At 45.5% G+C, this 23,249-nt stretch overlaps 1 protein-coding gene across 1 annotated transcript in view; it reads left to right on the forward strand.

Moving 5' to 3' along the window:
• KNL1 (kinetochore scaffold 1) overlaps positions 1-23,249 on the forward strand; it is a 629,191-nt gene that overhangs the window by 580,976 nt on the left and 24,966 nt on the right. Inside the window, 1 exon segment of the mRNA XM_029598563.1 lies at positions 11,751-11,869. Coding sequence (XP_029454423.1) covers positions 11,751-11,869 — 119 coding nt within the window.

The following is a 23,249-nucleotide window of genomic DNA, read 5'->3' on the forward strand; positions in this document are numbered from 1 at the left end:
TTTGCCCAGGGATCGAACGATCGCCCTTACCTCACTGGCTACCCTTATCCAGAACAGCCGGAGGGTACCAGCCCGCCTTCTGCTCCACCTGCTGGGGTACATGGCGGCCTTTGTCCATGTGTGACTCCTCTGGCTTGCCTCTGTATGAGGAGGTCCCAATTGACCTTGCAGTCCCAGTGGCAACAGGCTTCCCAGGATCTCGAGGCTTCTGTCGCAATCACAGACCCTCTGCGAGTGTTTCTATCCTGGTGGGAAGATCTTTCCAACCTGGAAAAAGGATGTCCCTTCCAAGCCTCTCCTCCCCAGGCAATTGTCACCACCGATCCTTCCCCTCAGGGATGGGAGCCCATAAGAATGGTATCCACACGCAGGGTCTCTGGACTGTCTCCGAAGTCTGCTGTCAGAAAAACGTCCTGGAGCTTCGGGCAATCCAATACGCCTCGGTGTTCAGGGACCAGTTGTTGTCCAAGGAAGTCTTAATTTGGATGGACAACCAAGTTGCGATGTAGTATATAAACAAGCAGGGAGGCACAGGCTCATTCCTGCTGTGCCTGGAGGCGGTGCAAGTGTGGACTTGGGCCATCTCGCAGGGGATGTGTCTGCATGCCACATACCTGCCGGATCTTCTGAATGTCCAGGTGGATTGCTTAAGCTGCTCCTTTCAGCCCCACGATTGGACCCTCCAACAAGGGGTGGTGGCCTAGCTGTTTCGCCACTGGGTCACACCAGATGTGGACTTCTAGGTGGAGGTATTGGGTGAGAGGACCTTTCCATTGGACTTTTACCTGTCTCTTGTCCCTTACCGGGGGTTCTTTGGAAGCTATTAGGCCCCGACGGAGAGGCAGAGAGTGATTGCCCAGCTGTCCCAAACCGGAACTGGAGGCGGTACTATAACATCAGTGCTGACGGCGGCGCGCAGCAGACGCCAGGCGCACCGCCAAAGTTGCGCGTGCCTAAGGGGCACGCGCAGTGTGTCAGGCTTAGCCTGGATTGTTTGGAACCTACCTAACTGTAAGTGGATATTTCTTCAGAAAACAGATTTAGTGAGGGTCAATACCCCAATTCCTTCTCCGAGATTCGTTACACTAAGATTAACAGTACAATAGCCAACTGTGCCTTGAAGTGTCCACGTTTAAATTGAATTGAAATCAATATGCCACACACAAAGAGAGAGGCAAAATTACGCCTTGTCTCTAATATTGCCTCAACACCTGGACAAAGATCGGTATCAGATTGGTTGGAGTCTTCTCAAATAACCCCCGATGTACAGACCCCGCTGTGTGGGATGATTGTGAGCAGAATCTCCCACACCTGGTCTCTGAAATATCATTAAGTCCGGGGGCACCGGATATACCATCTCCTCCTGGTTATAAAGGGTTTTTTCCCTTAGTTGAGCCAAAGGAAACCCAAAAGGTTTTAGAAGGATTGGAAAGTGGACAAAACCAACAAGAAGGAACAAAGATGAGTGGACAATTAGAGAAATCTCCTCAGGTGGAGGAAGAACTAGAAACAAGTGGGGAAAGAGGATCCCAAACAGTTCCCAGAGACTTTAGTACACCTAAGATGCCTAATATAAATATGGTTGACTCTTTAAAATTAGATCAAATTAACGTGATAGTAACAAAACCTAATAATATAACTTTAGAGTCACTTTAGAATTACATGGTTAAGATTGATTCTCTTATTGTAAACCTGACAGGAGAAGTGAGGCAAACAAATGTTTCTTTGAAGGAGAATAGTATAAAGATTCAAGAACAGCAGAAAAAAATACGGTGAACCACTCCATCCTCCTCAACAGACTATCCGACATAGGGATAACAGGAACGGCCCTCAGATGGTTTGACTCCTTTCTCACCAGTAGAGGCTATAAAGTCAAAGTCAATAACAGAGTCTCCACGCATCAATCCCTCACTAGGAGTTCCCCAGGGCTCCTCCCTGTCTCCCACCCTCTTCAACATCTACCTCCTTCCCCTCTGCCAACTGCTAACAAACCTAAGGCTGAAATATTATCTTTACGCCAACGATGTACAAATTCTGAACCCTATAACTGAATCCCTCACAAAAACCCTCAAGTTCTGGGACAACTGCCTCCAAACTATCAATCTCCTCCTCTCCAGCGTAAATTTGGTACTTAACTCTGCCAAGACGGAACTTCTCCTCATATCACCTGAACACAGCGACACACCTCAACTAACCCAACCCAACACTCTAATCACACAAGCAAGAGACCTTGGAGTAATAATCAACAACCATCTGAACCTTAAGAAATTCATCCACCAAACCACCAAGGACTGCTTCTACAAATTACAGGTACTCAAACGACTTAAACCGCTCCTGCATTTTCAAGATTTCCGATCGGTTCTCCAAGATCGACTGCTGCAACTCCATTCTGCTTGGTCTCCCCTGCCTTATCCACCAAACCCCTTCAAATGGTTCAAAATGCGGCTGCTAGGATCCTTACAAACACCAACAGAAGAGAGCATATCACACCCATTCTCAGAGATTTGCACTGGCTGCCTATAGGCTTTAGAATCATGCACAAATCCCTTACTATCATTCATAAAACTATTCACCACCAGGTCCCCTTAGACCTACAACTCCCACTCAGACTCCATACATCATCAAGACTTATCAGGGAAGTGTACAAAGGATCCCTACACGCCTCCTCCACCAAATCAACTCACCTAACAACCACTAGAGAACGGGCCTTCTCAACAGCGAGGCCAACCATATGGAATGCCATCCCCCCAGATCTCAGACAAGAACCTTGTTTGCTGACTTTCAGAAAAAATTTTAAGACCTGGCTGTTTCTACAAGCCTTCCCGTAACCAGACCAGCACCAGATATGTCACTGATATAAGTCCCGTACATAGACTAGCTCTAGCTATGTCACGGACACATGTCTCAAATATGTCACACTTATTGAGGCTTCCAACTCAATACACACCTTCTCAGACATTGTTACTGCACTGTTGTTGTTACTGAGTTACTCTTTCAACTTCTAGCTTCTCCTCCTCCTTAGCCCATTTCCCTTGTTTTATTGTAACTTTTTGCAACTTTGTTTGTTAAGGTTAGTGTTATATCACACTGTTCCTTGTAAACCGATATGATATGATATTCTTCATGAATGTCTGTATAAAAAAAGCATAAATAATAAATAATCGGGTTAAGCATATTGAAAATATTCAAGATTATCAAATAAAAAAAAACAATACTTCAAAGAAAGATTGAAACTTTGGAAAATACAGTAAGGGCGTTAAATTTAAGGATAACAAATTTTCCAGTTTCTAATTATTTAAGTCCAATAGATTTGTTTAAATCTTATGTTACAAAAATTCTTAATATACCTGATCAAGGTTATCTTGTAATAGGTAGAGCATTTTATGTTAGGTTAAAAAAGAGAAAAGAGCAGGAAGAGAAAGCTGGATCTGAAAAGGAACAAGTAATGGAATCATCAGTAAATATATCAGAATTACTACAAAAATCTCGAGATGAAATTGACATTAAAGATAGAGGTACACTTTTAGTTCAATTCGCGTTTATAACAGATAAAGATAATGTTTTGAAATTATTTTTTCGCAATAGAACTAAAACGTTTTTTGGGCAGAAAGTTTGGATCTTCCCCGATTTAGAAAAAAAATACCCAGCTGCGCAGGAAAAAGCTTTTGAGTTTTAAAAAAGAAGTTGAAGATAAAGGGGGTTCCTTTTTTCTAAAATATCCTTGTAGGTGTGTAATCAAACATGGGGGGAAGGATTATTCCTTCTCAGATCCAGGACAGTTAAAAAAAAAAAAAAAACCTTCTCCGAACAATAGATCTGGGTAAATAGTAGAGATTCCATTGTACTATGATAAGAACATAAGAAAATGCCATACTGGGTCAGACCAAGGGTCCATCAAGCCCAGCATCCTGTTTCCAACAGTGGCCAATCCAGGCCATAAGAACCTGGCAAGTACCCAAAAACTAAGTCTATTCCATGTAACCATTGCTAATGGCAGTGGCTATTCTCTAAGTGAACTTAATAGCAGGTAATGGACTTCTCCTCCAAGAACTTATCCAATCCTTTTTTAAACACAGCTATACTAACTGCACGAACCACATTCTCTGGCAACAAATTCCAGAGTTTAATTGTGCGTTGAGTAAAAAAGAACTTTCTCCGATTAGTTTTAAATGTGCCCCATGCTAACTTCATGGAGTGCCCCCTAGTCTTTCTACTATCCGAAAGAGTAAATAACCGATTCACATCTACCCGTTCTAGACCTCTCATGATTTTAAACACCTCTATCATATCCCCCCTCAGTCGTCTCTTCTCCAAGCTGAAAAGTCCTAACCTCTTTAGTCTTTCCTCATAGGGGAGTTGTTCCATTCCCTTTATCATTTTGGTCGCCCTTCTCTGTACCTTCTCCATCGCAATTATATCTTTTTTGAGATGCGGCGACCAGAATTGTACACAGTATATTCAAGGTGCGGTCTCACCATGGAGCGATACAGAGGCATTATGACATTTTCCGTTTTATTCATCATTCCTTTTCTAATAATTCCCAACATTCTGTTTGCTTTTTTGACTGCCGCAGCACACTGCACCGACGATTTCAATGTGTTATCCACTATGACACCCAGATCTCTTTCTTGGGTTGTAGCACCTAATATGGAACCCAACGTTGTGTAATTATAGCATGGGTTATTTTTCCCTATATGCATCACCTTGCACTTATCCACATTAAATTTCATCTGCCATTTGGATGCCCAATTTTCCAGTCTCACAAGGTCTTCCTGCAATTTATCACAATCTGCTTGTGATTTAACTACTCTGAACAATTTTGTGTCATCTGCAAATTTGATTATCTCACTTGTCGTATTTCTTTCCAGATCATTTATAAATATATTGAACAGTAAGGGTCCCAATACAGATCCCTGAGGCACTCCACTGTCCACTCCCTTCCACTGAGAAAATTGCCCATTCAATCCTACTCTCTGTTTCCTGTCTTTTAGCCAGTTTGCAATCCACAAAAGGACATCGCCTATCCCATGACTTTTTACTTTTCCTAGAAGCCTCTCATGAGGAACTTTGGCAAACGCCTTCTGAAAATCCAAGTATACTATATCTACCGGTTCACCTTTATCCACATGTTTATTAACTCCTTCAAAAAAGTGAAGCAGATTTGTGAGGCAAGACTTGCCCTGGGTAAAGCCATGCTGACTTTGTTCCATTAAACCATGTCTTTCTATATGTTCTGTGATTTTGATGTTTAGAACACTTTCCACTATTTTTCCTGGCACTGAAGTCAGGCTAACCGGTCTGTAGTTTCCCGGATCGCCCCTGGAGCTCTTTTTAAATATTGGGGTTACATTTGCTATCCTCCAGTCTTCAGGTACAATGGATGATTTTAATGATAAGTTACAAATTTTTACTAATAGGTCTGAAATTTCATTTTTTAGTTCCTTCAGAACTCTGGGGTGTATACCATCCGGTCCAGGTGATTTACTACTCTTCAGTTTGTCAATCAGGCCTACCACATCTTCTAGGTTCACCGTGATTTGATTCAGTCCATCTGAATCATTACCCATGAAAACCTTCTCCATTACGGGTACCTCCCCAACATCCTCTTCAGTAAACACCGAAGCAAAGAAATCATTTAATCTTTCCGCGATGGCCTTATCTTCTCTAAGTGCCCCTTTAACCCCTCGATCATCTAACGGTCCAACTGACTCCCTCACAGGCTTTCTGCTTCGGATATATTTAAAAAAGTTTTTACTGTGAGTTTTTGCCTCTACAGCCAACTTCTTTTCAAATTCTCTCTTAGCCTGTCTTATCAATGTCTTACATTTAACTTGCCAATGTTTATGCTTTATCCTATTTTCTTCTGTTGGATCCTTCTTCCAATTTTTGAATGAAGATCTTTTGGCTAAAATAGCTTCTTTCACCTCCCCTTTTAACCATGCTGGTAATCGTTTTGCCTTCTTTCCACCTTTCTTAATGTGTGGAATACATCTGGACTGTGCTTCTAGAATGGTATTTTTTAACAATGACCACACCTCTTGGACATTTTTTACTTTTGTAGCTGCTCCTTTCAGTTTTTTTCTAACAATTTTTCTCATTTTATCAAAGTTTCCCTTTTGAAAGTTTAGCACGAGAGCCTTGGATTTGCACACTGTTCCTTTTCCAGTCATTAAATCAAATTTGATCATATTATGATCACTATTGCCAAGCGGTACCACCACCGTTACCTCTCTCACCAAGTCCTGTGCTCCACTGAGAATTAGATCTAAAATTGCTCCCTCTCTCGTCGGTTCCTGAACCAATTGCTCCATAAAGCTATCATTTATTCCATCCAGGAACGTTATCTCTCTAGTGTGACCCGATGATACATTTACCCAGTCTATATTGGGGTAATTGAAGTCTCCCATTATTACTGCACTACCAATTTTGTTAGTGCTATGTTATACTTTGACAATATGGCTCCTTTTCTTGTTGTAATGAATCTCAAAATATTTACCTGTAGTTAGAAATTCATTTACTCAAGATTTTTCCTTGGTTTAGTTTTGTAATCAATGTTTTTGATTTATTGTTGATGTAAACGTTCTATATTCTTTTCTGACAAGATATTTGGTAAAATTCTTGTATTGAAATATTGAAAATTCATAAATAAATTAAAAAAAAAATGTGGACCTCTATGCCTCCTCTCACAACTACAAGGTAAGCAAGTTCTGCTTCCTGTTGTCGGGGGACAGACATCCGGCCTGCAATGCCTTCTTCCTCCACTGAGCAAGAGGCCTGCTTTCTGCGTACCTCCCTCTGCCAATCTTGTTGAAAACGTTACTGAGGCTTCAACAGGATGGTGGGTCCATGATCCTGGTGATGCTTTTCTGGCCATGTCAAGTCTGGTTTCCGCTTCTGCAGGACTTATCGGTGCGGGCCCCTGTCCAGTTGGGGACACTGCCCAATCTCATCTCAGAATCAGGGCACCCTGTGCCATCTGAACCTCTGAGCATTGGCCCTGATGGCTTGGATGTTGAGCGCATAATCCTTCAGCCTCTTGCGCTTTAGGACTGTGTCTCCCTGTACTGGTGGCGTCCTGAAAACCCTCCACTAGAAAGTCCTACAGCTTGAAGTGGAAAAGATTTTCCATCTGGTGTACGGGGCATGGCTTGATCCCTTCTCTTGCCCCCTCCCTCAGCTGTTGGACTATCTGTGATACCTCTCTGAGTCTGGGCTTCAGACCAGCTTGGTTAGGGTCCACCTGAGTATTGTCAGTGCATACCTTCGGGGTTTCCCTGGCATGCCGGTTTCTGTGCAACCTCTTGTAGGCTGGTTCATGTGGGGCCTTCTCCAGCTGATGCCCCCTCTTGGTTTTCTGTGCTGGGCTCCATCAGAGGACTACATGTGAGGACTAACATCCTGCTGTCCTAGGAGAACACCTGTTACAGGTATGCAACTGCGCTTTCTGTATGTTATTGACGGAGGAAGATGCCATGCACAAGATGCTGAAGATCCCCCAGTTTCTGGAGCCTTCTAAGGAAATTGTGGCAGTCCCAGTGTTCGATACCCTTAAGGAGCTGCTGTTGAGGATATGGTAACACCCCCTCACAGTACCTCCTGTTAACAAGAAGGCAGATGGGGGTCTACCTCATCCAGAAGGCTACCAGATTCAATAAGCGTCAGCTATCCTACCATCTGTGGTCTTCGAATCCTCCCTCAAGAGGGCCAAGCGTGCTCGGACCCATTCCTCGGCGTCCCCAAGGACCACAGGGCGTTAGACACTCTTTGGAGGAAAGTGTTTCAGTCGGCATGCTTATTGCCCACATCGCCTCCTACCAGCTGTACATGAGCCAATACTTACTGGATCTCTGGAAGCAGGTGCAGGAGATAACCAAGCAGTTGCCTCAGCAGCAGCTGGACTCCCTGTAGTTGCTGGTGCATAAGGGCCTAAAGTGCAGAAAACACGATGTCTGTGCGACCTATGATGTTTTTGAAACAGCAGTGAGGGCCTCTGCAGCGGGAATCGGCGCCCGCAGAATGGCATGGCTGTAGGTCTCGGATCTCTGTCTAGACTCTAGAGGTTCAGAAATGGCTCGCTGACGTGCCGTGTACTGGGGAGAATCTCTTTGGAGGTAACTGGGCTGCCGTGTCCATCTTGTGGGACCATCATGAGAATCTCCAACAGTTCTCCGTCGGGACTCCGGACATGTCGTCCTCATCCAGGAGGTTGGCGAGGCAGGGGCAGAGGTAGGTTTTCTATCGCCAGAGGAAGTACTTTCCTCTGCCCCCTCGCTCTCATCAGCAGCATGTGAACTCCTGCAGCTGCCCCAGACAAGAGTTCCCAAGCCCCAGCTGGCGCCCCAGTTAACTCCCAGGATGGGGTTTTGACTTGATCTGAAGGAGCATAAGCCAGTTGCCTGAACCCAAGACATTGGGTACAGGGCAGGCTACAGTTCTTCGCAAACTGGTAGCCCAGTATAACCTTGGTCCAGTGGGTTCTGTCCATCGTCCATCAAGGGTACCAATTAAACTTATTGGGTGTCCTGCCAAATTGCCCTCTGTGCCTGTTTTGGGGGCCAGTAGCACATCAGGAAGTACTGCTTGCAGAGCTATCCGCCCTCTTAACAACAGAGCAATTGAGCCTGTTCCACCAAGGCAAAGAATTCTACTCCAGGTTTTTCCTGATTCCAAAGAGAACAGGACAACTCCATCCCATCCTAGACCTAATGGCTTTGAACGCTGCCCAACTTCGGGCTATCCACTGTTGTCACTTCTTTGATCAAGAGTAGCATACATCCCTGAACACAGCTTCAAAAACTGCAAACAAGTTATCAGGTAACTGATACTGTAATGATTTTAAAATAGGGTGTCTACAATGTCTAAGGCAGGTGATTTAAGGGAAGTTAGTGATTTAATAGCCATCACAATATCTGTTTAAAATAGTTGCATTAAGTTTGTCTAGTTGTGTCTTACTCAACACTGGAAAAGCCACATCCAACATAAAAGGTCTCATCATGTCACAATCCACTTCAGATACTGTATAAATATTTTAATAGTATTCAAGAAAAACTTAAGATACATCCTTGGAAAAAGTTTTAATGTCTTATCTGCTTGGATATTTAAATAGTTTTCTTCTTTATTTTCTTCAAAAGAAACTCTGGGTAGCTATTCTTAGATCTATACTTTCATTCAGGAGTGAAGTAATTGGTAAATGGAGGACCCGGTTGGCAGGCTCCAAAAGAATTTTACTATCTTACTTCAATTCTGTGGGACCCTGGGTTTTCCCCGGGCATGGATAAGGCCTTCTCACAAAGGTGGACGCAACTAGGCTTGACTAAGGCTGGGCAATTCTGCAGGGGGTCCAGTGTGCTGGATATGGCGGAGCTACAAGATAAATATGGTGGGTCCCCGGGAGATTGGTATGCATTACAGCAGATTACTCACTTCCTTCGCTCGGTGGGGGCGCCGGGGGAGATATCTAAGGGTAGATCCCTCTTTGAATCCTTTTGTGAACAGCGTGGGCCTCTTGGTAAACCTATATCCCGACTTTATCAACTACTTAATAATGGGGATAAAACTAAAGTTTCCTATCAACTTAATTGGGAATCTGATCTGGGACAAACTCTTCAGGACTCCGAATGGGACAAATGTCATATGATCATGGGGAGGAGCTCCATTTCTGCTAATATCAAGGAAAATGGATATAAATTACTATATAGATGGTATATGTCACCGGCCCGATTACACCGAATGAATCCTAATATAGGTGACTCTTGCTGGAGGCGGTGCGGAGAAAGGGGTACATTTTATCACATGTGGTGGACTTGCCCCAAGATCCAGACCTTTTGGGCTTTGATTACGGGGTATGCCTCCGAGCTGCTTGGGGTTGTAGTCCCATTGGACCCCAGAGGCTGTCTCCTTTAGTCTGGTGGACGGGACGCATAGTGATAAGCATACATTGCTTTTGCTACAAATTTATATTGCTGCGCGCAGTGAAATCGCTTTCAGGTGGAAAAATGCTGAGGTCCCTTCTATGCCGCAGATTTATCAGAGGCTGGACAGGCTGTACCAGATGGGTCGTTTGACTGCGCTTAAACATGACCGTATTCATAAGTTTCAGGATGTGTGGGCTCCGTATACAGCATGGTTGGCAAAGCAACCATGAAGTAGACCGCCCTGACTGTGGAATTCTGCAGGAGTGAAGTAATTACAATCTTTTGTTCAATGAGGGGGAGAAGGGGAAAATTGTTTATATGCTTTGTGTTATCTGTATTGTATTTTGTTATAATAAAGATATTTAAAAAAAATACAAAATGAATGGGCCCTGATGGAGCTCCTCCAACATGCGACTTCTCAACTGCGCTGCATTACCAGAAGTCCCAGAGCTTTACTTTTCTCTTTGTGAAGGATACAAACCTACAGAATGTCCTTGCAACAGTTATTTTCTTTTAATCCAATTAAATGGAGTTTTGGATCTCTGATTTGCATCACTTACTGCTACAAATAGGACTTAATCTTCAAAGTAAACTAAAGGCCCCATCAGATTAATGCCACAGCAACTTTTTAGTGCACCTGTTCTCTGCTTCCATTGAAAATATAATCAGAGCTAATACATGGTGGTCTATCCATACCTTCACTGCTCATTATTGCCTATAGACTGCTTCATGTCAAGATAACAGCTTTGGACGGGCAGTGCTTCAAAGGTTATTTAATTCTTTCAACTCTACTCTCCATCCTTGGGCAATATAGATGGGTTGAAATGATGATCATCTACTGACCTGCAAAACAATAATATACAACCCTCAGTTTGGGAGTACCCACTTCTATGGCTGAGATTATCCTGCTTGTCCATGGAGAAAGCTGTTGCTTATCTTTTAATAGGTATTCTTTGTGGACAGCAGAATAAATCAGACAATATAGTTCCTTCTATCTCCCCTTTAGAAGAGACTTGCATGGAAAGTTCAGACTTGCTCAGAAAGACCTTTCAAATCTCAGCACCATCAGTTAACATCACCTACTTATCGTGGCTGATTTATATTGCTGTCCACAGAGAACACCTTTTTGCGGGTAAGCAGCTTAATTCTAACCATGTACTTTTACACGCAGTTAGGGTAGACAATTTTCAAAAGCCCTATTTTATTGCATAAAGCACTATTTTATGCGCAGATGTGGCTTGGAAAATTGTCGCCTTAGGGCATGATTATCAAACTGACTTACTTGTAGAAAACAATTTTTGTGTGTGTACATGGTGCTTTGAAAGTCAGCCAGGGGTTAGTGCATGCAAAATTATGCATATAACCCAGTATCACAAGTATTTTTATGCACTTGGGGAGCAAGCATTCCAGGTAGTGGAGTTGGAACTGGGATATGACTTGCAGACATGCTTTTTATATTTTCAAAAGTATGTGTGTAATTTACCATGCACAATTTGCACCATTCTTGTAACTTGCGCGTGGACACTTCCACTCAAATCCAGCCAAGAGATTATTTTCAAAGTGAACTTATGTGCATAAGTTCATTTTGAAAATCCTCAGTAGTCTGTGTGGTTTGTACTTGTAGACTTTACTGCTATAGAGAAAGTTATAAAATGACCCTCCTAAGTAAAACCTATGAGAAGAGCTTTATCCTAAATAGTTTGCTCTAATAAACTCTAACTTGTTTGCAGGATGTATGTCAATGCTTGGATATATAGATATATTTATTTATTTATTTATTTATTTATTTTGCGGTGAAACCCAACTGCCTACATCTCAAATTGTTTGCCCTTGTAGCTGCTGTTTGATGTCTCACTTGTGGTGAGCCGCTGCCGACTTTTAGGAGAAGAGATCGAGTTTCTGATGAAATGGGGTGGAATGTTTAATCTTCTGAAGACAGATGTATACAATACAGAGTAAGTAAGACTTGGCAAGTTCAGTGTGTCGCTTCAGCAGGCCAGTTCTCTGATAACAGGCAGTTAAAATGAGCCACACAGAGTCAGTGATTCCATCTTGTTTCTGCTTGAAGAATTCTTTTAAATCTTCTTAGACTTTGAGTAGGCACAGGAGTTCCCCAAATGCTACCATATCTGCTGCTCATTGGGATTTCCTTCATTGGAAGAGACTATCCTGCCAAATTGTTGCTGCTGCCATTTAGTGCCTCTAATCTTGGGGGTGGAAGTGGCGGATAATTGCCTCTTTGATGTGTCAGTGGGAATCTTTTAAGTAAGATTTTTAGTTATCACCCTCTTAATCTTAGTAGTTAGATTTTTGGTTGATTGTCAAGATTTTTTTCCTTCTATTTCATTACTGCTGCCTTAGCTCCACTAACCTATACTCTGCTTTGTGACTTGGTCATTATTCTCTCTTTTTTTTTTTTCTAGTATGTAACATTTCATCTTTTGACTTTAGTACAATAATTTTCCAAACCAATGGTAAGATGCCAACCAACAGTTTTACAGAGTGCCCAAAAATCAACTTGATGACTTTTGGACAGTGCTGCATATCACTATGCAGAATATCTGGGTTTGATTCTTGAACTTTCTAGAGCTAGGGATACTGGCAGTTCCCTGTACGTACCAGGATCAGTCCAGGACACCTGGGTTGTGACTCCGCACCAGTAGGTGGAGACAGAGCAAAACTTGTGGGCGGAGCCATATATAAGCCCCTGTGCCAGTCACAGCCCCTCAGTCTTACTCTGTCTCCAGTAGGTGGTGCAGGTGCAGTCACAGCCTCTGCCTGCACTGATTTTGGTTGTTAGTCAGGTTTTTTTCTTTTAAATTTGGTTTCTTTTTTAAAAATTTGGGATTTTTAAGTGAGTGGAGTCCTGTCTGGCCTGCCTCCCAGGGGGGTTGCGAGGTTCTGAGGGGACCACCCCCCCCGGTTGAGGCCGCTGCTAGGGTCGAGGACCCGACTTACCAGTAGCAGCGCTAGGGGTGACACCGGGGAACCCGGTTCACTCACCCCTCTTGCAACAGGGCTCCAGGACCGTGGACAGCGACAAGTGGTAGGAAAAAAAACAAAAAAAAGGTTTTGAATTTTTTTTCTCTTGCCGGCTCTCTGCTACTTAGTGCTGCCGCTCCGGTTTCTCGGGGGGGAGGCGCCGGTCGCAGGGGGGTAGTCGCGGTTCTATTTTTTCCTATTTATTTTTTTCTGTCAGTCGTTTTTGCCGCTTTTTTTCGCCGCCATGCCTCGCGGCTCTGCTTGCCGGGCCTGTGGCTCGGCGCGCGCGCGTCTTTCGAAGGAAGGCCTCTGTGCCTCGTGTATCCCGGGCAAAGAAGGCTCGTCGGGGGCTTCTCGGGTGGCCCGTCCTCGGGCAGCGCATTCGCCGCTGCGCGCCAGTGTTCTGCCTGACAAGCAGCAGGATCTTTTCCCGCTCAGCGCGGGAGCGGCGGCCATTTTGGCCACAGGCAGGGAAATTGCTCGGGAGCCGGCAGGGAACTCTGCCGTGCCTCCCGCGCTTTCCCCACAGTCAGGCCTTGCCGGGGGTGTCGCTCCGGAGGGGTCTCGGTCCCGGGAGGGCTCCGGATCCGATTCCTCTGAGTCGGGTTCTTTTTCTGAAGACTTTGCGCTTCTTCTACGCAAAGTACTTAAATGTAAGCACAGCAGGCGTAGGCGTAAAGGAGCCCCTGAAGGGGGTCCTGGCAAGCACGCCCCGAAGAAGCGGAAGACTAGGAAAGTTGAGGGGTCCGCCCGACAGCCCCCACGGGGGAAGCGGCTTCCACGGAGAGTCCCACAGGAGTCTGAATCGGACTTTTCTTCTGTGACAGACACAGATTCCGCTGAAGAGCCTCTGAAGGGGGCCGAGGGGACGGCGGCGGACAGCTCCTCTCAGCCCGGAACGAGCAAGGGAGCTCAGGCCATGGAAGAGGATGATCCCAAAGTGGTCCGCCTCTTCCGTAGAGAGGAGCTGACCCCTTTGATTCCGGCCATTCTTCAGGAACTAGGAATTGAAGCTCCGCCGGTGGTGGTCCGTCAGGAGGCCAATATGGATCCGGTTCTGCTAGGTCTCACTGGACCTGCAGTGGCTTTTCCTTTTCACTTTTCTTCGACCGATATTTTGTTTCGAGAGTGGGATACACTGGAGCTGGGACTAAAGGTCAGTAAGGCCATGGATAAACTGTATCCACTCCCTGAAGATGCGCTTGAGCTGCTCAGAATTCCGAAAGTAGACTCAGCAGTCTCGGCGGTGACAAAGAGGTCTACCATCCCGGTCACGGGTGCGACGGCCCTCAAGGACATACAGGACAGGAAGCTGGAAGTACAGCTTAAGAAGATTTTTGAGGTGTCCGCCCTAGGGGTGCGTGCCGCCATCTGCACTAACTTCGCAATGCAGGCTAGCCTGCGCTGGGCCCAGGTACTTCAGGCGAATGCTGGTCTATCCCCGGAGGAGACGTCTCAGGCTGATCAGCTGGAGGCGGCAATAGCGTATGGAGCGGATGCTCTACATGATTTATTGCGGACCTCTGCCAGATCTATGGTGGCGGCGGTTTCGGCGCGCCGCCTTTTGTGGTTACGGAACTGGGCAGCGGATGGCTCTTCTAAAGCTCACCTTGGGGCGCTGCCGTTCAAAGGTAAGCTGTTGTTTGGAAAGGAGTTGGATGACCTGATGATCTCCCTGGGAGAGAACAGGGCGTTTAAGCTGCCCGAGGATAGGTACAGAGCGCGGTCCTCGTTCTCCACCAGGTCACGGTTCCAGAAAGTCACGTCCACCACGTTCCTCGGGACCCATGTATAGGTCTTCTTCCTCCCGGACTCCTCAGTGGCAGCAGTCCTTTCGAGGAAAACGGTTCGGCAAACAGGGAGGAACCTCGGTACCGGGAGGTCCCAAGGGGCCGCAATGAGATGCGGTTGGTCCATTCCTCGCCGCAGCCTCTGCACGTTATCCCAAATGTAGGGGCGCGGTTAACGTTGTTTTTCGAGGTTTGGGCCAGAGTTACGTCGGACCAGTGGGTCCTAGACGTGATAAGACACGGTTACGCATTAGATTTTGTTCGAATTCCAGCGGACAAGTTCCTAGTCTCTCCTTGCAAAGCTCTGGAGAAGAAGGCGGCAGTGCTAGACACCATCCGGCGCTTGCAAAGCTTGGGAGCTATCGTCCCGGTCCCGATCCATCAGCGCGGCGAAGGCCGTTACTCCATTTACTTCATAGTCCCAAAGAAAGACGGCACGTCAAGGCCGATCTTGGACCTCAAAGGCGTAAACAGATGCCTGCGCGTTCCTCACTTCAAGATGGAGACGATTCGTTCGGTTATTGCTTCGGTAAGGCCGGGCGAATTCTTAGCTTCTCTGGACCTCACGGAGGCATACCTGCACGTGGGAATTCGGCCGGAGTTCCAGAAATTCCTACGGTTCTGCATTCTGGGGCGGCATTTTCAGTTCCGGGCGCTACCGTTTGGTCTCGCGACCGCCCCGCGCACATTCACAAAAGTGATGGTGGTAGTAGCGGCGCAACTACGCCGAGAAGGTCTCCTGGTTCATCCTTACCTGGACGATTGGTTGATTCGCGCAAAGTCCAAGCCTCTGTGTCAGCAAGCAGTGGCCAGAGTCCACCAGGTGTTACAGTCTCTAGGCTGGGTGGTCAATTTCAGCAAGAGTCAATTGGTACCGACTCAGACCCTAGAATATCTCGGAGCTCTATTCGACACGAGGCACGGCAAAGTGATCCTGTCCCAGGAACGCAGGGGCAAGCTACAGTCTCAGGTGCGGCGATTGCTCTCTCTTCACAGTCCTCGAGTTTGCGATTATCTGACGGTCCTGGGTTCGATGGCTTCAACACTAGCCCTGGTTCCCTGGGCGTTCGCTCATCTGCGGCCGTTGCAGTCGTCCTTACTATCCCAATGGCGGCCGGTCTCGGAGGAGTTTTTCCTGCCTCTTCCACTCGAGGGCCAAGCGAGATCCAGCCTACACTGGTGGCTCGATTCCAAGCATCTATCCTGTGGAGTATCCCTGCTGGTACCCAAATGGACGGTAGTGACCACGGATGCCAGTCTCTCCGGTTGGGGAGCAGTTTGCCTAGGAAGGTCGGTCCAGGGACTATGGACAGCGTCTCAAGCCCAGTGGTCTATCAACCGACTAGAGACCAGAGCGGTCCGTCTAGCTCTCCAAGCCTTTTCACTGTTACTAACGGGAAAGGCGGTCCGAGTACTATCGGACAACGCAACCACCGTGGCCTACATCAATCGACAAGGAGGGACGTGGAGTCCACAGGTGGCTGCGGAGGCACAGCTCTTGATGACCTGGTCAGAACAAAATCTCAGCAACATAGCAGCCTCTCACATTGCCGGGGTCGACAATGTACAGGCGGATTTTCTAAGTCGTCATCACCTCGATCCCGGAGAGTGGGAGTTGGCGGACGAAGCTTTTCAGCTCATCTGCAGGACATGGGGAGTTCCCCACATGGATCTGATGGCCACATGGGACAACGCGAAGGCTCCACGATTCTTCAGTCGGCGTCGAGAACGGGGAGCAGAAGGCGTCGACGCGCTGGTACTTCCGTGGCCGACGGATGTACTTCTTTACGTGTTTCCCCCGTGGCTGATGATAGGCAAGATTCTTCGGCGCATAGAGTTGCACCCGTTCCATGTGATCATGGTAGCACCGGAGTGGCCGCATCGTCCGTGGTTCGCAGATCTCATCCAGTTGTCAGTGACATTACCCATTCGTCTCCAGGGGTTCGCGGGGCTCCTACGTCAGGGCCCCGTCTGTTTGGAGGATGTGGATCACTTCTGTCTCGCGGCATGGCTTTTGAGAGGAATCGCCTGAAGAAAAAAGGTTACTCAGACGCGGTGATAGCCACTTTACTGAGGTCCAGGAAACAGTCTACGTCTCTGGCTTATGTCCGGGTCTGGGCGGTTTTTGAGGATTGGTGCGTGCAGCGAGGGGTGGATCCCATTTCCGCTTCGGTCTCAGATATTCTAATGTTTTTTCAAGCCGGTTTGGCCAAAGGCTTGGCGTGCAGTTCGCTACGGGTCCAGGTGGCGGCTCTTGGTTGTTTGCGGGGTAAGGTTCGGGGAACCTCCCTGGCTCTTCATCCGGATATTTCCCGTTTTCTTCGAGGGGCTAAACATCTCCGTCCTCCATTGCGTGCCCCCTGTCCGTCTTGGAACCTTAACTGGGTTCTTTCCGCTCTAGGCTTGGCTCCTTTTGAGCCATTGAAGCGTACAACTATTAAGGACCTTACTTTGAAGACGGTGTTTTTGGTGGCGATTGCCTCGGCTCGGCATGTCTCGGAATTGCAGGCGCTGTCCTGTAGAGAACCGTTCTTGCGGATTTCCGATTCCGGAGTATCTTTGTGGACGGTTCCTTCCTTCCTTCCTAAAGTAGTGTCGTCTTTTCAGGTCAATCAGTCAGTGGAGTTACCGGCCTTCAGGGTCGGGGAGTCCACTGATCCCCAGTTCAGAGAACTGCGAAAGCTGGACGTGCGAAGGTCTCTTCTTCATTATTTGGAGGTTACTAATCCGTTCCGGGTAACCGACTATCTGTTCGTGTTGTTTTCAGGGCCAAAGAAAGGGGCCGCTGCGTCCCGCACAACGATTGCACGTTGGCTTAAAGAGGCTATTGGCTCAGCGTACTTAGTAAAGGGTAAGCCGCTTCCGGTGGGTCTTCGGGCTCATTCGACTCGTTCCCAGGCCGCGTCCTGGGCGGAAGCTTCTCAGTTATTGCCTCAGGAGATTTGCAGGGCGGCTACCTGGAAGTCGATGCATACTTTTATCAGGCATTACCGGTTGGATGTCCGGTCTACCGATTCCGGGGGATTTGGAGAGAGGGTACTCCGAGCGGGCCTCTCTGCTTCCCACCCTCGGTAAGTTTTGCTCTGGTACATCCCAGGTGTCCTGGACTGATCCTGGTACGTACAGGGAAAGGAAAATTAGTTTCTTACCTGATAATTTTCGTTCCTGTAGTACCAAGGATCAGTCCAGGATCCCGCCCGCAGGGCTTCGCTACAGTAACGGAGAGTCCGCTCATAATTTTTTTCTTAGTTCTACTGTTCGCTTGTTTAGCTCTCCCGGTTGGGGAGTCCGGTTCAAGTAGGAGTTTTGGTGTTATTTTCCAGTTAATAGTGAATTTTCTAGCCAGTTTTGTTACTTGGTTGCATTGCTACTTTGACATTACGTATGACTGAGGGGCTGTGACTGGCACAGGGGCTTATATGTGGCTCCGCCCACAAGTTTTGCTCTGTCTCCACCTACTGGTGCGGAGTCACAACCCAGGTGTCCTGGACTGATCCTTGGTACTACAGGAACGAAAATTATCAGGTAAGAAACTAATTTTCCTTTGTCACAGTCCTTAGAGAAGGATGTCCCAACCATAGAACAACAGTGATATCTGATGATTAGACTTTGTGTGTATGCATGTCAGGTTCCAAAAGCATTTGTAGTCATTAGTCCCTGATGCAGTACTTAGCTTCATTGGCTACAGTCAGAGTAGGGAGAGGATTAAAAATGGAGAAAAACCCTGGATAGTTGCAAATTCAGGTCAACAATATCAGAGATTCAGTAGAAGCTGATTCCAATTGAACAAAAAACCCAAAGTAGCAAAAACTGCCAAGCCAAAAACAAAGGGGTGTATCACATAATCATAATACCTTTCAAATTGTTTTCAAATGTTTTAAATACACATTTATTACAATTTTTATACTAACATAAAATCAAGAAAGTCTATATATTCAAACATCTTCACATACAATATGAGGTGCACCCCAATGTTTTATAAAATATCATAAATCTTAAATATTACTCAATATCACATCTCTCGCACACTATCATTTCAAACATGAATCACAACATCACTTCACTTACCACACACAATCATTCACACATACATTAAAATAATTATTTCCAAAATCCTGCAGTTCCCCGCAATACCTATATTCTGTCCAACTCATACATATGTCAAATTCCAAATTTCCAATTGTCCCTTTCCCAACAAGGTCCCTTGTTTCACCCGTTAGGGCTTCTTCATGGGATATGTTCATCGGAGCACTTTATAAAAGCTTATTTCACCAATAGGGTGTCTTCAAGAAATGTTTTCAGCTGATGCATTCATCGGAAAACTATATAATGTTTCAAGCATGCTGACTCCAATGACTCTAATCCAAATAAGAGGAAAACCCCTTCAATATGTATCCTTTATTTCGTTCAGGAATTTGATAAATGTCTCATAACATTTGGATTCGTTCACTATGCGCAGACCTTTTTCTTATCCCCATCCATGGGAAATCTAAAAAAATATAGAGACAAAACTCAGATAAAGGGAATACTTTACTATATGAACAACAAATCTTATCACATATACTTAATACTTATATCAACTTACCACCAATAGATTACTATTAAAGTACTAATGCCATCTGTTCGTTTATACCCGGTTTTCCTTCCAAACACACCCATTACACCTAAGTTAAAAACATATTTTTAGATTTCCCTTGGATGGGGTTAAGGAAAAGGTCTGCGGATAGTGGACAAATCCAAATGTTATGAGATGTTTATCAAATTCCTGAACGAAATAAAGGATACATATTGGGGTTTTCCTCTTATTTGGATTAGCCACTGGAGTTGGTATGCTTGAAACATCATGTAGTTTTCTGATGAATGTATCAGCTGAAAACATTTCTTGAAGATACCCTATTGGGTGAAATAAGCTTTTATAAAGTGCTCCGATGAACATATCCCCTGAAGAAGCCCTAATGGGTGAAATAAAGAATCTTACTGGGAAAGGCACAATTGGGAATTTCATATGTATGAGTTGGATAATCTATAGGTATTTCAGGGAATTGCAGGATTTTGAAAAAATGTATTTTAATGTATGTGTGTATGAATGATTTTGTGTGGTAAGTAGAGAGATGTGATTCAAGTTTGAAATGATAGTGTGTGAGAGTTGTGATATTGTTTGTGATTTAAGATTTATGATATTTTATAAAACATTTTATATGCACCTCATATTGTATGTGAAGATGTTATGTAGATTTTCTTGATTTTGTTAGTATAAAAATGTAATAAATGTGTATTTGAAACATTTGAAAACAATTTGAAAGGTAATGTGATTGTGATACACTTCTGTTTGTGGTATATTGTATTGAAATGCTGTCTCTTGAATATTTAGTTATTTATCAGCTAACGTTTAGCCAGATAAAATATAATTGTTCAGCGGTGGAGTCAAGTTATAGAAATGATGGCAGAAAAAGACCAAACGGCCCATCCAGTCTGCCCAGCAAGCTCCCACACTTATTTTCCCATACTTATCTGTTTCATCGACCACCAAGTTCAGGGCCCTTGTTGGTAACCGTTTGATTCAAATTTCCTGCAACCTCCTGCTATTGATGCAGAGAGTAATGTTGGAGTTGCATCAAAGGTGAGCATAAGGCTTAATGGTTAAGGGTAGTAACCGCTGCATTAAGCAAATTACCCCGAATCTTGTTTACCCAAACTGCACATTCCTTATTGGATGTCTGAATGTAAATCCTCTTTTCCACATTTCTCCCTGCCGTTGAAGCAGAGAGCAATGCTGTATATGCATTCAAAATGAAGTATCAGGCTTATTTGGTTTAGGGGTAGTAACCGCCGCAATAAGCAAGCTACCCCACACTTATTTGTTTACCCAGACTGTGTAGTTCAGTCCTTGTTGATGTCTGAATGCAAATCCTCTTTTCCACATTTCCCATTGCTGCTGAAGCAGAGAGCAATGTTGGAGTTGCATTAACCGTGTGAAGGCTTATTGAGTAAGGGTAGTAATCACCAGATGATAGCCCCCATTCCAGCAAGCCACCCTCATGGCTCTTCTCTTCATTCCCATCCTCTAGCCTTTATGGATACACAGTGTTTATCCCATGCCCCTTTGAAATCCTTCACAGTTTTAGTCTTCACCACTTCCTCCGGAAGGGCATTCCAGGCATCCACCACCCTCTCTGTGAAGAAATACTTCCTGACATTGGTTCTGAGTCTTCCTCCCTGGAGTTTCAAATTGTGACCCCTAGTTTTCCTTAGAGCAGTCCTAAAATTATCCAGCTGCATGTGGTCTGATAACTTACGGCTTAATTATATTTGAACGAATATAGCCAATTAAGTCTGAGTGTTAAGTGAGAGGAGGGAAGCATGGGCTTGTAGCCCAATTCCCCAATCCCATGCAACATTAAATAAATGGGCCCTACTGGGCTGAGTACCACTTAACCCCCAAAGGCACTTGATAATAAAAAAAATGTAGTGAGGTCCAAAGGGAAGCTTCGGCCTCTCTCCAATTTGGTAGATAGTGGCAGTAAGGCCACTATCTACCCTTCCTCTCACCTAACATTAACAGCCCCCCCCCCCCACCCCCTCCCAAACATTACCTTCTGATATCCCATCCTTTTTCAAGGATCATAGTATTCATAATGCGATTCTGGTCACTTCCAGCATTATCTTGCAAATTTTAATAGCTGTTCAGATTATTACCTACTTGGAGGTAAGACATGGAAAGTGTTAGATTATGAAATATTAATGGTCATCTGCCCAAGGTGGTAGAGATCAATGGGGAAGAAAACAAAACTGACTTGGATAAGGTATGATATCCTATGAGTGATCAAGCTTCGAAGGCTGGCAGCTGGGATATTTATTTGCAATTTGGTACAACAGCATACAGGATGGGACAATAGGTCTTTTTCTCCTGTTATCTATTATGTTACTATGACTTTAGATTGGTCAAATACTTCCAAGACAAACCTGTCTCAAAGGTGCCAAAACAGATGCATTGATATCTTGATTCCCATTGGTTTGAGTGATCTGCCTCCAGTGGGTGTCTACATTGATTCCAATTCAAACCTTTCTACTAGCACACACTATGTGAAGAACTAGAGAAGTCCATCAGCATGGATAGTCACACTCATGACTTTCTCAAATAGGTTTATAATTAAAACAATGTTCAGCACACAGTTGCTCCCAAGCCAGCTCAAATTTTGATGATGACTCAGCAAATTTAATTTGTCGTCCATGGATTCTGTCAGCTAAGTGGAGAGTGACTTTAAAGAGAACTACTCTGTAGATCACCCCCATTGAGTCCTCTCTGTAGTCTTCAGGAAGTCTTTCCCCACCAGACATTTTCTTCCCACATTTTGTGGAAATGTAACTTCCTGTTAGTACCCCAGATCAGTCCAGATGCATGGGTTTTTCATCCCTACCAGTGAATGAAGACAGAAGAAAAGCTTTACTGACACTGCTACTTAACATAGTTTGCCACCTGCAGTCCCTCAATATTTTTCTGTCTCCAGCAGATGGTAGAGGGTGCAATACCTGCAGTCAGACTTTGGAGATGAAGATCTACTCACAGGGGTGCTAGGTCCTGAGTTGGGCCATCCCTCTGGTAGAGGGGGGGGTTAAGCAGAGTGTCTGTGGCCCTTTTTTGATGCTCTTGTCCTTTACAGAGGAAGCGTTGAATGCCAGTGGGGTTGGCTTCCTCATCCCTTCTGCCTCACCTTGATATACCCCTTTGCTGTGGCCTGCCTGGAATCACTTGATCCGAGGGAAATGGCTCTCTTTATTTGCTTATGCTGCGATTCAAGCTGGTTTTGAAAAAAAAAAAAAAAGAAAGAAAAGTGGCAAGTTTGTTCAGGCAGCCAGCGCTTGAGCTCCGCTGGAGCCTGTAAAGGTGGGCTGGCATTCTCCCGCAGTGCGGGGCTATGGATAGGCCTAGGATGGTGAAATGGCAAACACCTACTTGAGAAGCAGTGGATGGCCATGCAGCACTGCAGTTGCCGCTGGATGCGGAAGGAAAGGCCAGCAGTTAGGGATCGGTGGGGAGCTATCCTAACTCCTGGACTCAGCTAACTCAGGGAGGTGAGGAGGGCTGGGTGGCAGCTTCTGTTTCGGCAGAGAAAGTCTGAAAACTGGGGATTAAATCAGTCCTCGGGATCTCAGTCCCGCCATGGCTGAGCAGTGCATGGGAACTGTGGCTGTTTTGAGCCTCCCCATACTGCTTAGAGAAGCTGAGGCCTTCGCTGACCCATCAATCCCAGCCTCCAGTATGAAGGAGGACTGCTGCGATAAGGTTCCACTTGGGCAAGTTCTCCCACAATTCTGTACCGCGGAAGAGAAGAGGAGGCTGCATCTGGGCTCTGATTTAGGGGCTGCAGGAGGACACCAGCAGAGTAGTAATGGTGGCCATTCTGCCTGTTTGAGGGGCTGAGGGAGAGACTTGGGCACCTCTTTCAGGTGGCACGAGAAGCGGTGCCTCATTGCCGGAAACAAAATAGCAAAGCTGCAAGTCTCTGGGATCAGCAATCTTTGTGAGTAAGCAGCGGGGATGGCCCATAACAAGTCTCCTTTA

This window comes from Rhinatrema bivittatum, chromosome 4, assembly GCF_901001135.1.
Source record: "Rhinatrema bivittatum chromosome 4, aRhiBiv1.1, whole genome shotgun sequence".
NCBI classification, from domain to species: domain Eukaryota; kingdom Metazoa; phylum Chordata; class Amphibia; order Gymnophiona; family Rhinatrematidae; genus Rhinatrema; species Rhinatrema bivittatum.